Source organism: Diprion similis, chromosome 10 (assembly GCF_021155765.1).
Source record: "Diprion similis isolate iyDipSimi1 chromosome 10, iyDipSimi1.1, whole genome shotgun sequence".
In the NCBI taxonomy this organism is placed as follows: Eukaryota; Metazoa; Arthropoda; class Insecta; order Hymenoptera; family Diprionidae; genus Diprion; species Diprion similis.
Window position 1 is genome coordinate 6795674 of NC_060114.1, and position 16598 is coordinate 6812271.

At 34.3% G+C, this 16598-nt stretch overlaps 1 protein-coding gene across 1 annotated transcript; it reads right to left on the reverse strand.

Moving 5' to 3' along the window:
- Window positions 1–4930: 4930 nt before the first annotated feature.
- On the reverse strand, window positions 4931–16236 carry LOC124411406 (structural maintenance of chromosomes protein 3-like). Its single transcript, XM_046890499.1, has 19 exons — window positions 15895–16236; window positions 15716–15791; window positions 14733–14905; window positions 13230–13388; window positions 12975–13134; window positions 11808–12093; window positions 11254–11428; window positions 10924–11037; window positions 10263–10513; window positions 9672–9815; window positions 8735–9046; window positions 8023–8340; window positions 7345–7546; window positions 6802–7092; window positions 6349–6611; window positions 5954–6119; window positions 5607–5748; window positions 5232–5469; window positions 4931–5063 (listed from the first exon to the last, which is right to left on the reverse strand). Exons 1-19 carry the CDS (start codon window positions 15907–15909, stop codon window positions 4931–4933), a joined length of 3618 nt encoding a protein of 1205 aa, XP_046746455.1. The 5' UTR covers window positions 15910–16236.
- Between the last annotated feature and the right edge of the window lie 362 nt (window positions 16237–16598).

Below are 16598 nucleotides of genomic sequence, written 5' to 3' on the forward strand. Positions count from 1 at the left end.
TATAAGGAAGTTAATGAAATAAAATAAGGATAGAATAACGGCCGCGTAGGGAAAAAGAGATAACGCAGAGAGTTATCTCGACATGTATACTAGATATTGAGAGAACCGCTCATGTGTATACATTAGGGTGAATATATTTGAACGACTATTTTTTTGTTTTTCAGTCCCCATCGAAAATTTTGTTTTATATGTTGACCAAGAAATTGCCTAAAAGTTATCGCCCTTAATATTAATATTAAGTACTCACCCAGGGCGTGAAAAGATTTCCCATATAAAATACACGTGAATCGAAGCGTTTTTTTTTCAAATCTCCACAACTCAGCGGAATTTTATGATATCACATTGGTCTTGGTCGCAATTTACGCAGAACTGAACGATCTTCAAAAGTGTCTGAAACGTCGTGAGTCCAATTCACACTGGTGAGATGGTACAGGTCACTAAAGTTGATTTTTACCCAAAATTCTCCATTTTTCGCTGTTATCTCCGAAATGATCAACTTTACTAAAAAAATGTGAATAAAAACTTTGTTGGAAATTCAATTTTCTACAAAAAAAAGTCCTGTAGACCTGATTGCTCAGATTGATATTTCTTGAGATATCGAACTTTAACTTCTTGTCGTATAAAATTTTTATGGTTTATCGAATCAAACGTTTTAAATTATTGATATTGCATTGGAATTTGATTTTTTTCGATTCGATTCGATCCATTCGATCTATTCCATTGGAATATCAGTGATTCACAACGTTTGATTCAATGAACCATAATGTTTATTGGTTATATTAGATTAAAACGTTTAAATCAATAGAACATAAAAATTTTATATGTCAAGTAAGTTGAAATTCGATATCTCAAGAAATATCAATCTGAGCATTTTGGTCTAAAGGACCTTTCTTGTAGGAAATCAAATTTCTAACAGAGTTATTCTCTAAATTTTTTTGGTACAGTTAATCATTTTGGAGATAACAGCGAAAAAAGGAGAATCATGGGTAAAAATCAACTTTAGTGCCCTGTACCACCTCACAAATGTAAGTTGCACTTACGCCGTTCCAAGTACTTTTGAAGATTGTGCAATTCTGCGTAATTTGCGATCAAGACCAATGTGATATCATAAAATTCCGCTGAGTTGTAGAGATTAAAAAAAAACGCTTCGACTTACGTGTATTTTATACGGGAAATCTTTTCACGCCCTGGGCGAGTACTTAATATTAATATTAAGGGCTATAACTTTTAGGGAATTTTTTGTTCGACATATAGAACAAAAATTTCGATGGGGACTGAAAGAAAAAATAGTCGTTCAAATATAATCACCCTAGTATACATATAAATATAGTACGAAAGGGCATTAATCTTGATAGTATCCTTCGAAATTTGCACCAACTTATTTTGATTGCATTAACAAATTTAAGTATTATATATATTACATACATATAACTTAAACGATACTAGAATTTTCGAAGGTTTTCTTCATATTTTGTGTTCCATGGGATTGAAACAATGAAATCTGCTGATTTTTGTTGGATTCCATCATTTGATGCTTCGCAAATATTTCGTAAACACGATGTTATTCTGTAGATGAAAACATTACTGAAATCTCAAGTTGATTGACTTGAATTGTATTTTCAACGAGTGATTTGAAATCTGATATTTACGAGAAGTAAGTTGATTAGTCTATCAGGATTTTATTAAGCTTAGATTAGTGATCCTCTTCATCTCCGATGAATCAGGGTTTATTCCATTTCGGAATAGATATTCTGAAAATTGTCTGCAATGAATTTTGAACATCAACTTGCTTCTTTTTGAAGCACAATGTTAATATTTATAGCCTTAAATGATTTCGTATACGACAGTAATAATAAGTAATGAACTACGAACGTAATGATAAAATTCATCCCAGACGTTAAGTCGAGATTTCATTTACAATAAAAATCATCGGCAATTCATTGAAACTGGACAAACAGCGCATTTTGAGTAATAAGAAATGATGCAACAATTTGATTGTTCCAAAATCATTGACGTTGTCAAGTTTCTTCAATTTCCATTCAAATTAATTTTTCGATCATTTTCATTAAGTCTAGTAAGTGCAAATATTTCCATCAGCCACTTGTATGGTAAATTAATCTAAAAAGCTGATCGGCGAAGAAAGATGTTTGTAATCAAAAATACCGAATTTTTCGGCATCTGATATTCCGGCCGTCGTGTTTTCTCTAGTTTTCAAATTGTTCGATTTTCTCTATATGTCATTCTTTACAGAACATTGGCAAAGTAATTATTTTCAAGACATTGGCAAAGTCATTATTCTTAAGAAAGAGTTCCGCGAGGTAACAAAATACTCTGGGCATTGGATTACAACAGAAACCGAGCTACAAAGTTCTATATGGTTTTATATTTAAACTTCCGTTTTCACGAGGAATCATAATTGTGGAGTCGAAATACATGTACGTATCGCCACTCGTCGACAGGAACTCGTGGTCGACAGAAACGTCAGGAAATAACTGAAGAAAAAACTTTTCCGGGTAAGCAGTTATTCAATATAAAAAAATTCAAAGGGATTTTGAAACCTTTTAATTACATATCGAAATTAACGTCTTTTCTGACATAAAAAAAGAAACAAGATATCGTCAAAAATTATATTACTACTCGAAGAATTGTGTTACAGTACCCTACCAGAAGTGGATTTAGCATAATAAGCCTTTGACGTTAGAAGTAAATGTTAAACCTCGGTGATTATTTATTTTAAAACACTTGGGATGTATTAAAGAAACTCGAAGGAAATCCCGCGGATGTCTGGATCAGCTTGCCCACTGATTATCCTCAATATATTCGCGTTGCGGTTTGAGGTCAAAAACACAACTCGATATAATTTTCCTTGGCTGATATTTATAATATGGGATTTTCCAATTTGTCACAAAACTGTCCATATGGTGGAAAAATAAATAAAATTTGATCGACTAATCCGAGGTATTTTTCGTGTACGATGGTCTTGATTTTTTTGCAACGGACGTTCGAGTTTTGTCGAAACTCGAATAAAATCGTTATCTGCGGAAATGATGATAAACTAGGTCCGTAGAAAATATGAGGCGACAAACAAAAGTAAGGAATTAGGTAACTATGGAAATGGATCAGCGTTTAGTACAATTCACATTTGACAATGAAAAAGAATTACACCAAGCATGGCCGGATGAAGTTCATCGTCCTTTTTCCTCTTTTTCCTCATCGTCCTCATTTATAAAATTAAATGTAACGGATAATCCTGAAATCACAATTTCTCCGGGTATTCGAGAAGAATTTAAAACAGATAAGATAGAATTCAAACTACAACTCAGTGACTCAGTTCTTACCGTATAATATTCCATATTTTACGCAATCTTTTGAAATGCCTTGAACTCTTCGAAATATGCTAAAATCTTCTGAAATCTCTCAATATCCTTTGAAATCACTGAAATTTTCCTTTAAAATCTTTTGAAATCTTTTGAAATCTTTTGAAATTCTCTGAAATCCCTTGAAGTCTCTTGTAATATTTTGAAATCTTTTGAAATTCTTTGAAATCCCTTGAAGTCTCTGATAATCTTCTGAAATCATCTGACAATGAGGTCTTTTGAAATCCTTTGAAATATTTTGAAACTTCTTGAAATCTTTCGAAATCTTTGTAATCTTAAATTCGAATACATCGGATTGATTATCAGTACCATGGTAGATAGTCATTTTTTGGTCAAATTACAAAACATCCCCCTGAGTGAAAAGTGTTAAAAAAATTGAAACTAACCGATCAATGCCGAGTAAAGTTCAAACCTAGCTGACGGTTTTTGGTCTCGATCGACTTGGGTATTCCACGCCGTATTTCATTTATTCGATCAATTTGAAAACGGTCTGCAAAAATGACATTAGCTTAACCTCAATTTGATACGAAATGTCAATAAAACCCACAATACATTGCACATTACAGCGCATCGACTCGTGGAATGGTTATCTTCCAACGGAATTTTGCAATTAGGGTTCATGCTTTTGATAAAACGAAGTACTTTTCATACAATTTTATTCAGTAAATCGATTCATAATGTACTATTGCTCTGGTGAATCACATTTCATTAATTACATAATAAAATAACAATAAATAAATACGTATAATATAATATAATCAGGGACAGGTGTTCATCGAGATATTATTAAGACAATGTTTATTTTATTTTATCTCGCATTAAGCGACATTCAGTAATATGTTACATATAGTCAATTTACCTGTTTTCAGACCACCTCGACAGCTTGAATAATACATATTTAAAAAATTATCAAGTGCCATTAAAACCAACTATATATTACATTTGCACTCGTTACAGTCAAGTCTCGAGTAATTATCGAGCAGAAGCAAAACAAGAATAGTATTGCACATTGATTACTTGTTAAAACTAAAATATTATACGCCTTAACTATAGATTAAATACTCGATAAGTTGAATCCAGGTATTCAGGTAACAAGTAGTTATCACAGCTAAAAACTTGTAAATTAAATCGTAGGATATGCGAGTGATTACCATACATATAAACGAAATGAAAACGGGATAAAAGAGACAAAATGAAGAATTAAAAACAAGAAGACTCCCAAGCAATACTCTACAATAAAAATAGGAATACGAATAATAAAAATACCAGAATTTACAGTCAGTACGATCTGAAAAGTATAAAATACTATTCAACAAACTGGTAATAAATTTCTAAGTATTTGCGGGTAAATACGTAGCTGCTGACTAAAAACGAAGCACCAAAGATTATCGGTATTTTATACGAAATACAATTGGCATAAAAAAATAAAAAACAAACAGAAACTGTAACAGTGTTCTTATAGACATTACGACTATCTATATAATTATTACTATAGAAAAATATTTATTTTTGTTTTGGTCGAAGATTATTATTGATTACCAGGAATGATGAACTTAGTTTTCGGAATCGTTTGACGCATCGTGGACAAATTCAAGTGCTTGTTCCCGCGTCACGCACTCGATGTACGAAACCTTATTTCGAACCGTAACTCCGTAGTGTTTATGGGCATGTTCAATTAATTCTGGCCTGGAAACGAGAATTCATTATATCTTTATGGAAAAAATGTATATAATTTCTACACAATTCAATTGTTTCCGTAGTTTTTAAAATTTATTTCTTATTAGCTTTGATTATGTTGGAATAGCTACTCTGTTGTTTTGATAAATTTGTTTATGATAAGAATAAAAATTGCACCTGAAGGTCGTAGTGATGAACTGCACGGTGGAACTCAGTTCGCGAATAACACCGGCGACGGCGCTCCTGTGCTCGGCGTCCAATGCTGCATCAATTTCATCGAATATGTAAAACGGTGCCAAGTCACACTTTTGTATTGCGAATATCAGTGCGAGAGCTACGACCGATTTCTGTCCCCCTGATAACTGCTTCATCTCTTGCATCATGCTCCCCGAATTTCCGAAGGATACTCGAATGCCTGCGAAATTAAGAACGAGAAATCTCAGATGAAGAAGAAGTAGAAGAAAAAAGAAAACAAAAACAAAACATTCGCCGTTATGAACGTAAGAAGGATGGAACAATTTTAATCGTTAAACAAAAAAACCGAGTTATTACCGACGCCGACAAAACTATCGCAGATCGCCGATTCAACGGCAGCTTTATCACTCTCTTCGTCGTCATGCGATGTCTGCATTACAAGCTCACCCCGTCCAGACGGTACGAGCTTTTGAAAAACTTCACTGAAATACTTGCTCACCTAAACAATTTCACAGACATAACTTAGTGAAGATGATATCCTTGAGGATTCGGTTTTTCTATCGTCGGTTCACCTCGAAACTAATTTACAAGAACTTTTTCGTTTTTTTTTTTTTTTTTTTATCGCTCGTTAATTCCACTGTCAATTCTTTTAAATGAAAATGAAATTAAAATGTTTAATCACTTTATGGAATAAAACAACTCGCCTGTTTATAAGTGAATTCAATTGCGTTGTATTTGTGCTGTTCAAGAACAGTCATTAATTCTTTTATTTTTTCGTATCCGCGATCGAGTTCCAACTTCCGTTCGGTCAGTTTTTTTTCCTCGTCAGTCATCGTCGAGTACTGATCCAGAGCTTTCTGATTTACGTCGCTGCAAACGGAAAATAACGAGTAATTATCATATAAAGATACTAATAGCAATAAAAAAAAAAATTTGAACAAAGCTTGATTTCTATACATTTGAGTGAAATAAATACTGAATCGTGAATTCCTGATACATAAAATCTCGATATTTTTTTTATCAAACGCAATTTCCGATTAAAAGAATCTGCGATAAAAAAAAATGACCTGATATTCATCTAAATTATGTTTTTCATTACCTGTATTCCTTAAGTTTATTATGAGTCTTTTCAATTTCTTTGAGAATTTCTTTCGTCGAAAGTTTTCCGTACTTTGCGATCGATGCCGAATTCGGAAGTGGACCGAGTTCCATGATCTTCCTAGTAATCTCGTCTATCTTCCGGTGAATAGTGCTGAGTCGGATCCCGAGCATCTCGAGACTTTGCAAGTCTTCCTCGAGCCTTTCCTTAGCTCGTTTTTCCGCGACTTTGTACTTATCTAAATACGATATCGCCGCTTTTTGCTGCACGGTAAAAATACACATCGTCAATAATACGTTTCCAAAAAATTATAGTCAAGAATAGTTTGCAAATATGTTACAAGCTTGATTTTCTTTCCTTTCTGGTCTTTTCGATTTCCCATTCTCATCAATAAGACGAAATAAAGTTGGGCACAATTAAACGAGAAAGAACAATTCTAAAGGAAAAACTCACGTTTTCCCCTGCCTCGATAATCTTTTGATTCTGCAGGGCTATATCGGAGTTTATTTTGGCGAGGTTGGTTTTAACCTCCTTAAGCTGAGCCTCGGACAATTCAAGCTGGCGCTCACGATCTCCCAGCGACATTTCTTGCAAGGCTTGAATCAGCTCTTCCATACGACGCATATAATTATTTGTCAATTCTATTTCGAGCTTGTTTTTCTCCATCTCTAACTGTACCCGCTTAGTGAAAGCCTCTTTGTTCAGTCTTGTCAAACGCATTATTTCTTCGTTAAGTGTTGTGATCTGAAAATGGAAAAAAAAAATTTTACACGGGGACTAATTGCAAGTAAAGAGTTTTCACATATTGAATTCCCGATCAAAGAAACTCTGAAGAAACATTTTTTAAGAATACAAAATCGAGTATATTTTCTAGTAATTCAAAAATGTACCAAATTCTCGTAAAATTTTCTCAAGGATTTCAGAAAAAAATCTTTTCATCAGGTTGTAACAAATAGTAAAAAGTATCTATAAAATAATCGATTCTATTTTACTTGCCTTCTTTTGGTCTTCTTCGGACAACTCAATTGCCAGTTCCTGGTTAAATTCGTTTTCCAGACTTTCCTTGGTAGCGTTCAACGTTTCGAGATCATTGGCGCATTGCGCCAAAATTTTCATTTTTAACGTACGCGATTTCTCGACAGTCTCGAGTTCTTCTTTCAACAATCTTACATTCGCCGTTGATTTGTCTATTATGTCTCTAGAATATCAATTGACATATACCGTGTGTCCATGAGGAAAGTGCGCAACTTATGCGCGTGCGTCAAAACGTTCCAATTTTATTGGCCAATAGTTCCCGCCTCATTGAACAGCCGACGCATTACCAATCGCGACTGTAAAAAAATGTCCCTAGGAACTCGCCGTTAGCAGTGGGCTTCTAGGGACATTTTCCGTCGACTGCTCAATCAGGCGGAAACTGTCGGCCAATAAAATTCGAACGACTTGACGCCTGCGAACTTCCTGATTACTTCGAAGGATTAAACAAGTTTATTAAGTATAAGATTGTTTCTTAATGAGATTGTTTTGAAAATTTCTAAAGTGATTCCATAGAGAATTTATTCATTTGTAAGCGGGAGACAAGCCGTTGGTTGAATTTTGAGTTGAAAAAAGAAAAGAAGGAAGAATCCTGGAAGAATTAGTAATTAAACGGAAAAAAAAATACTGAAATTTACTAACTTCGAGATTCTATCCTTCAGCTCGATTTTCTGTATACCCGCGATGCAGAAATTTAAACTTTCGTTGGTGGTCTCGATCTCCTTTTCAATATTTGCGATTTCATCTTCAACGGCTTTGAGCTCTGAAGCAGTTTTGAGCTCGTTTCTCAATTTGTATATATTGAGGCGAGAGTGTTTTGTGTTAAAGTGGCCTCCGGTGATCATTCCTCGAGGGGAAACCTGGTCGCCTTCTAAAGTGACGCAGTCCAATCCCGAAGAGCGAGCCAAGGCCACGGCAGCCCCTAAATTTCTGGCAATCAAAGTTCGGCCAAAAACGAATCTGCAATACGAAATTCGTCGTTGTTTCGAAGAGAAAGGACTCGTTTGAACGGGTTGATTAAACAGTTCTATTCAAATGTTCGTTACTTTACTAATTCAGAACTAAATTTGGAGCGTAAGACAAGTTTGTAGGAAAGCAAGTGATAAATAGCAGATTTTCTCGAATGTGCAAAAATAAGATTGAACAAAGTTGTGGAATAAAAATTCTGTGACTAAAAATATAGCAACAATTACACAAAATCGACACCATTGTAAGGAAAAATTTCTTGACTCCTAGTCTATAAGTGGATTACAACAAAATATATGTAATAATTATCATCCAAATTACAGCAGAAAGAAGGGAAAAAAATTAAGATTCAAAACTATGATGAGACATTAAGAGTAAAATTACTTGCCTGATAGCTCTGTCATATTTGGGATCATAATTTAGTTGAGAGATCAGTGCAATCGCGTCGACGTTTTTGGGATAATCGACGCGTCGTACTAAAATACGATCCAACGGTATGAAATCAGCAACGCCGGGCAATTGCTGTTTATTCATTTCGCTAAGAATTTTCGAAGCGAGTACGTTGGATTCGACGACGTGATAGAACAATCTATTTCCTGCGGACACTTCGACGGCCGTGTGAAGAGCTTCTCCGCATTGAAAAGTATCCACTAAAAGTCCGTAGTAGGATTGCAATTCATCTTCCGAATCACCGCGCTCGCTATTCCCAAATTTTTGTCTCATTAATGGATTATTTAATGTGTTGTAAGAGTAACGAAAAGAAAAGCGTTCTACTCGAAAGCGTTGCTCTATTTTTTAATTATTTATATCCAAAACCTTTTATTTAAAAACTTACGAAATACCGATAACATGACGAAGTTTTCATACTGCAGAGAACCGTACGATTAATTGATTCATCAATAAATCGACGTTTTCGATTGTTTTTTTCGTACATTTGATCGATCGCTTCGATTTCGAATGCTTTTTTTTTCCATTGATCGATTAACCGTTTTGATTTCTTTTGTTTGTTTGTTTCTTTTATTAATCAACGGGTTTCAATCAAATCGTCTGATCGATTAATCGATTTTTCAACTAATCGACTAATCGACAGTTTTGATTGGTATTGTAATCGTTTTTGATTAATATTAAAACATCCGTCTATACGATGCAGTTGGTTTTCTTACATGCAATTTGACTTTGATTTTGACTTGGGTGAAGAAAAAATCGAAAAAGTAAAAAAAAAAGTTTAGAGTAAAGTAACGCTGAATTTTTTTTTTTTTTTTTTTGGGGGGGGGGGTCAACGCAACAGAGGGAAAAAGTGTGAATATCAATTTTTTGGTACTCACCGAAACGTATTCAGCACTTTGCGAACGCTTTGTATAGCGTTCAACGTCGACTTACCGACGACCCGTCCCAAGAGTTGATCTTGCTTTGTCACATCTTCTTTTAATTCGTTTTGCCTCTGCTCTAGCACACTGCATCGGCGATATCTTAACGAAAAGAACTAGCTATAGCATTTATTATATTATTCGCACGGCGTAATCCCTGAACTTTTCATACGCGATTTAGTTTCACGGTGATTTCAAAATTTTTATCAAAATTTTCGGACATTTTTTAGGGTGATTCTTATACGGGTGAAAAGGAATTGTTGAGTTAAAAATTTATTGGAAAAATAACGCGGAATATCGTTAAAAGTATTTGAGAAATTCTGTAGAGTCGAAAAGATTTTTGAAAAAATCAAAAAAGGTTCTGCAGAGATTAAAGTCGATATTTCGAAGCGAAAAAAGAAGAAAATCGCTATCAAAATTCAACGGGAAACTATTTTCAGAGTTTCAAAGGTAAACCGAATCGAGTTTTTTTTACGTGGGAAAAGTAGAGGAAAATTAAAAAGATTGAAAATGCAATTTGATACAGTGAAAAATTGGTGGCAAACTTACAGATCCTTGATTTTTGCTTGACACTGATTTTTCTCCAATATTAGTTCTTTGTAACTTTTACTGCGCTCTTCAATGCTTTTCATCTGATCTTTTATGTCTTTCGCGGGCTCCGCGATTTTCTTCTCAAGATCAGCGTATTTATCGTTATCCACTTTTAAATCCTCGGCTATAGCTGCGCGATAAGTTTCTTTCTCAACGATGTGTCCTCTCAGCTGATCCAATTCAGACTTTATCCAGTGATTTCTTTCTTCCTATAATCGTAAACAATTCATTTCATCGTGTAATGTGTGAGGTGAAAAAAAAATGCGCCGAAATGAATTTCGTATATCAAATTAAAACGAATTGTACGATGGAAAATTGTGTCAATGCGAGAATTTAGACTTCAGCAAACAGAAATAAAACTCCTGCAATCAGGACGAAAAACAATTATCAAAAAATGAGAGAAAATTTCATCATACGAGTACAGATTCCGTACGCTTCGAAAATCTGAAAAATCTGCATTCTACAAATGCACAAGAAATTTTCCGTTAAGGGGAAACAAATTCAGAAAAGAAAACCATTTTCATGTAAAACAAATTTGAAGGAAAGTGAGAAGCTTTTTTAAGTCGGTTGAAGTAGTTACAAAATAATTTTCGTTCTAATCCAGCTGAGCTATATTCACCTTTGTTTTAAACAAGGTCACTCTGCCTGCTTTGTCATAAAGTTCTTTGCGCTTTCGTTCATTCAGTGCCAATTTCCTGCTGTATTCCTGCTCACGTTGTTTTACAATCTCGTACTGTAAAAAGCGGAAAAATACACGATTCAAGCGATGAAAGAAAATCGTAGTTGCCTTTGTTGTCGAATAAAGCCGATTTATTGAACTCAGATATCGATAATAGATCATTTCTAATTGAGTAGAGACTTATTTTCAAAATTTCCAAGCAAGTCCAATAGGTGAAAACCGGAAAATTTAAAGCGATGTTTTGTTTTTGGTGCATGAAATTTCTTTTACCTCGGGTCTAATCTTCTCCATCTCTTGTTCAGACTTCTTAATTTTTATTCTAAGCGCGTTCAATTCTTCTTCGGCTTTTTCTTTGCCCTTACAGTCGCCACTGACTTCAACCTTCAAGTCTTGTACCGTCAGTCTGAGCTTAGTTTTTTCTTTGAGCAGTTGCTGATGCTCAGAACTAAAAATTTGGAAAACAAGGTATGATCTTAGTTTCTCTATATCGCAATTTTAAAACAGGTCTGTGCGTTTTTAAATTGTACGAAGAAACGCGATTTCTTCTATTCCTTAGAACAAAGTCAACGAATTGCGTCACAGAGACATTAAATTGTATTATCTTAAACATTGAATGACACTGATAAATCTCTAATCATCTGTGTTAATAATTTTAGAAAAATTTGACGATTTTTCAAAACAAAATTTTGCCGTGTTGTGTCTTGTGTTTACGATTTTCAACTCTACTTTTTTTTCTCCATATTTTCACCGAATCCCAGAACCCTCTAATCGGAATTATTTATGAAATGACAAGATTAGCAACGAAAACACAAGCAAGAAATTACTTCAGCCTGTCGAGGTGATCTCTTTCCGCTCTAGCTTCTCTCTTCAATTGCTTCACTTTCTTTGCGGCAGTGCGTGCAGCCTCCTCGGCTGTTTTTGCGTCAGCTTCAAGTACTACTTGCACCGCGTTACACGATTGGCGAGTTTCTTCGAGCTCTCCTAGCTTCTCCTTCAACGATTTTAGCTCCCGATCGTAAACAATGTACTCCAAACATCTACGAGTCTTATCCAAACGATTGTACACCTTAAGCTCCTCCTTTTCCTCGTCCAAATTCTTCAATTGCTCGGCTATGTGATTTCAGATTTTCAAATTTAAAGTGAGAAAATGGGGAGAGATGATGATGAAATTAAAGTTCATTAACTAGTTGTCAGGATTCGCGATATTAAATTTGTAAGGTTTCAATAGATTTTAGAATTAAGAGCTCAACCACTAAAAATAATTATTGCATATTTCTTTTTTTTTTTTTGATATCTCAAAAACGGCTGAACCGGTTTGCGTAAAATTTGTTGACAGAATTCTTGGCCAGTTTATCCTCTTTGCCACCATCCCGCTTTTCATTTTATCGTCATATTTTCTTGTTGATTAAATTTAAAAAAAAAAAAAACGGGACATTTTGAATGAAAAATCGAATTTCAACTTCGAACGGTCATCATTTTGTCAAGAAATTAAGAAAGAAAAATTAGCTTGATAGCACAGAAAATATAAACTATCCAAGAATAAATTGTCTTCAAATGAAAAGTAAATCAGTCAAACCGTTTTTGAGATATCATTCATATTTTATGTTAGTTGATTTTAATAGAAAAAAAAAAAATGTAAACTAAACTCTATTTACATACTTGTCTATGAAACAAATCCGATTCGAATAGAACAATTGGTAGAAGAGCTATAATTTCGGAAAATTCACTCGTTTTTTTTTACATAAGTCATTGTCATACAATTTAAAAATTTTCTGAAATTCAGTGAAACGTGATAAAGCAAATGATATCTGCAATTCTAAAAACTAGATATCTTCAACGTTATTTTAACGTTGAAACTTAGTGATTTTTCGTCAATATTTTTTTCCCGTTAGCATTACTAATTTTAACCTCGTTTAAATTCAACATTTTGACGAACTGCACGAAAGACAATTTCCGATGATTTGGTAAAGCATTTAAAAATTTTTTCTCACCCAGGGTTATAAGTAAATCCTCAATCTTTACGATCTTCCCCTGCGTCTCCTTGAGGAGAGAATTCGACTCGTTTCGTTTGGAGTCGTAAACTCGGGTTCCAGCAACGTCTTGAAGGAGTTTCAATCTTCGAGAGTCCGACGCCATTGCCATTTCATTTATCTGACGGAAATGAGGTAAAAAATACGTTTCAATGTTGTTCTGGTATTTTTTAAATTCCTCTCATAACAGAATCGACCGATTCACAACTCACTTACCTTTCCTTGTTTCACTATATAGTACGGATTGCATTTGGAAAATCCCGCGGATTCCAGCAAGTTCATAACTTCGTTACGGCTCACTAGTTTCCCGCTTAGAAAATACTGGTCCTTTTTAGAGCCGATCACTCTCCTTAAACTAACTTCGTTCTTTTCTATCTGCGTGAAAAAAAGAACAAATCTCAAATCTCCGATTTCAATGACGCGTTTCATTTGGAAATTACGAAAACTACTGTTTAAATCGAATTATAATCATCTGTTGTATGAGAGGTGTTCAATTTACCATGGTGGAAGAAAATTTTTTATTTTTTTGCGTCGCAAAGTCAGTTCAAACTTGTCGCAAAGTTAATTAATCGCATTTGAATATCTTATATCTTTTATTTCTAGCGGACTATATTTTTTCTTAATCTTTACAAAACCGGAAGACACTTTAAATGGTTTTAAACTGTTACATAAAAATTTTATGGTGAATATTTTTCGTGAGAGCGCGGGAGTTGGAGAATGTGAAAACATTATAATACAGGAATGAATTTTCAAGTCAGGATCTTAACCATTCAAACCAAAGACATTTAGGTGCGTTCCGAAATTATCTCCTAGTTACAACAATCTAGGGAGTTTTTAGAGCTGCCAACTAGTTCCGGAACGCACTCATTGATAAAAAAAAATTATAGTACTAAATACAAAAAAAGTCGATCAAAAACATGTCAATTCTGTATGGGCAATAGATTCGATTTTGTCTCCATATCTTGTTGATGTATATAGAGTGAATCCTGACGAATAAAAACAGTTCATTGTCTGCTGGAGTTGAAAGCGCTTGCGCTATAATCGGAGATCGGTTGTTTGTCAGGCTGACCAACCATCGGAAATTTAAAATTTATACATGATACTTCGGCTAACGACCATAGACATATAAACGACAGTCAAACTCGCGATGAACTAACATTATATAAATTACGAATTTTCGGTAGTTGGTAGCCCTGACAGGCAACCGATATCCGATTATAGAACATTTCTTCACTCGTTAGAAACTCACTCTCTAGTTTTTTTTTTAATTTCTATGAATAATTTCTAGAGGCGGAACAATTAAAGAGAAGAAATTATCTTCAAACCTGATAAAGAATCAGAAGAATTACAAAAAAAAGAAAACAACTGACAGCTATCAAGTGTGATAATTCGAAATACCTGCTTTTGGTATCAAGTTATGAATTTTACAGGAATTTAGGCAGCTTTTAAGTTGTTTCTAGACAGTTTATCAATGTTAGCTTCGAATGAAAAACGAGAGTAGATCGTTATTCAACAATTCGTAACAATTCCGTCAACTTTCAAATAACCACATAAAAAAAAAAAAATTAAGCGAATTCATCATTGCATAGTGAAAAGGAAATTCTATGTAATCGAGCACATTGAATTTTTCAATTTTTTCATCTAAGGTATTCATAAAAAATTTATATACACCCCAAACTTTGCGAATGAATATTTGCGCAATAGATCTGAATCACTCACCGGTAGCCTTCTGTCAAAATTGTCAAAAATAATTTCAACATAAGCTGAAATAACTCGAGGGCCCAAACTCTCGTGGAGAAGAGATTGGGCGTTGCCCAGGTGAGCATATTCGTCGCTGAGAACAAACTGAATGGCTTGAAGGAAGTTGCTCTTTCCCGACCCGTTCCTGCCCACTGTAAAAAAGAATTGAAACTAACATGTAACAAACATTTCTTCAAAAGCTTGGATATTGATGATTCACTTCAAATTGCTTGAAAATTGTTTGGAGTTTCAGAGATTTTGCTCTTCACTGGCTCATTTGATTCAAACGACTACTTGCTACAATTTCTCTAAAACAGATTTTTGTTTTTTCGGTATTCATTTCAATAGTGCCGTTCACGATCATGATCAATATCAATATAATATTGTACAATTACATATTTCATAATACCAAACTGATGAAAAGTGTTTTAGTGAAGTTGTAGAAAATAGTTTTCTGAATAAAATAAGCCATTGTATAAAGTGAAATTGAACGAATCTACTAAACCAGTTTAAAGCATTTCGAAGTAAAGTATCGATATTTGAGTTTTTATTTGTGATTTAAATATTTTCTGTACTTGTATTTTAAAATACATCTTTGACACTTCCAACGTGATAATTTGATACATTTTCAGTGCACGATTATTTCTGTAATAAAATTGATGATCGATATCCACTTTTGGCCCAACGTCAGGTACATAAAAAAATTACTTGCACATGTGAGATGACATGTACAGAAATTTACCAAGTATCAACAGCCGATTGACTTAGCTTCAAAGATTGCTGTTGAATATGTTGTCGGCAGGGAGAATAATAATCATAAAATAAAACTCAATGGGTTATACGACAAAAAGATACGATGCGACTTTAACAGAACGCAGTGTGATTCTCAGGCGTATGAAGAGGAGGTGTTCATTGTATTCTAGGGTTAAATGAAGAGCAGGAATTACAAAATTTAAACTCACCAATAACATTGTGTCCAGGGTCACAGGGACCGACGATAGTTTGCTCCTTGTAGGACCTGAAGCCCTGTATTATAACCTGGACAAGTGATAAAAAACGAAATTAAATCATCAGTCGATTGGACGAACAGACGTTGGAGAAATGTTTTGAGTTACAAAAATATTTTCGTCAGATTTCTTACCTGTTTTATGTGCATCGCGTGACCAGCGATTCACGGTGAATTCGATGCAACCTAAAAAGATTAACGAATAATATTCTGTTGTAAGAATTAATCGTAGATTGATGACCGATTATATCAATCAAAGAGATAGTAACGCGTGTTTTTCACTATCGGTGGTGAAATTGAACGACGTTAAACACTTTTTTCGAAATTCTGAAAGGCAAGACGAACGCGAGGCAAACTGTTATAACTCGATCCAACTGCCATTCAGTGTCGCGACGGCGGATTCAAATGTCGATTTAGGCGGCAGCCAAAAAGATCTTCTTAGCCAATGACGGCACTCGATTCTTAACCGGCATTTTTCGATTAGTTTTGGAACGCTTCGAGTGTCACGTAGACCGGAATTCTCCTTATTACTATTTTTCTCGTAATATGGTTTTTGTACTAATGATATTTCCTCTTGTATACACAGAAATCTGTGGTTTCAACTAGTTGGACGGTTGTTTAATACTTTTAAATTACAAAATTCTCGTACTTGGAGTTGGGTTAGTTGGTAGAAATGACACATAATAATAATAATAATAATAATAATAATGAAGCCCTAATTAAAACGAGAAACCAACGGCTGGGGACGACATGCACCTTTCCTTAAGCTTAAAGCCTTTAAGTGAGATATGTACCAACTGTCTAAAAAATCCCTATATTACTAGGGAATTATTTCTCTG

Excerpts from the sequence above, each read along its gene's own strand:
- LOC124411406 (XM_046890499.1), bottom strand. Across the intron at positions 12,094-12,974 it reads GGATTTACTTATAACCCTGG|CCGAGCAATTGAAGAATTTG; the intron begins GTGAGAAAAAAT and ends GAAATCACATAG. Across the intron at positions 6,120-6,348 it reads AATAAACTTAAGGAATACAG|CGACGTAAATCAGAAAGCTC; the intron begins GTAATGAAAAAC and ends TTCCGTTTGCAG.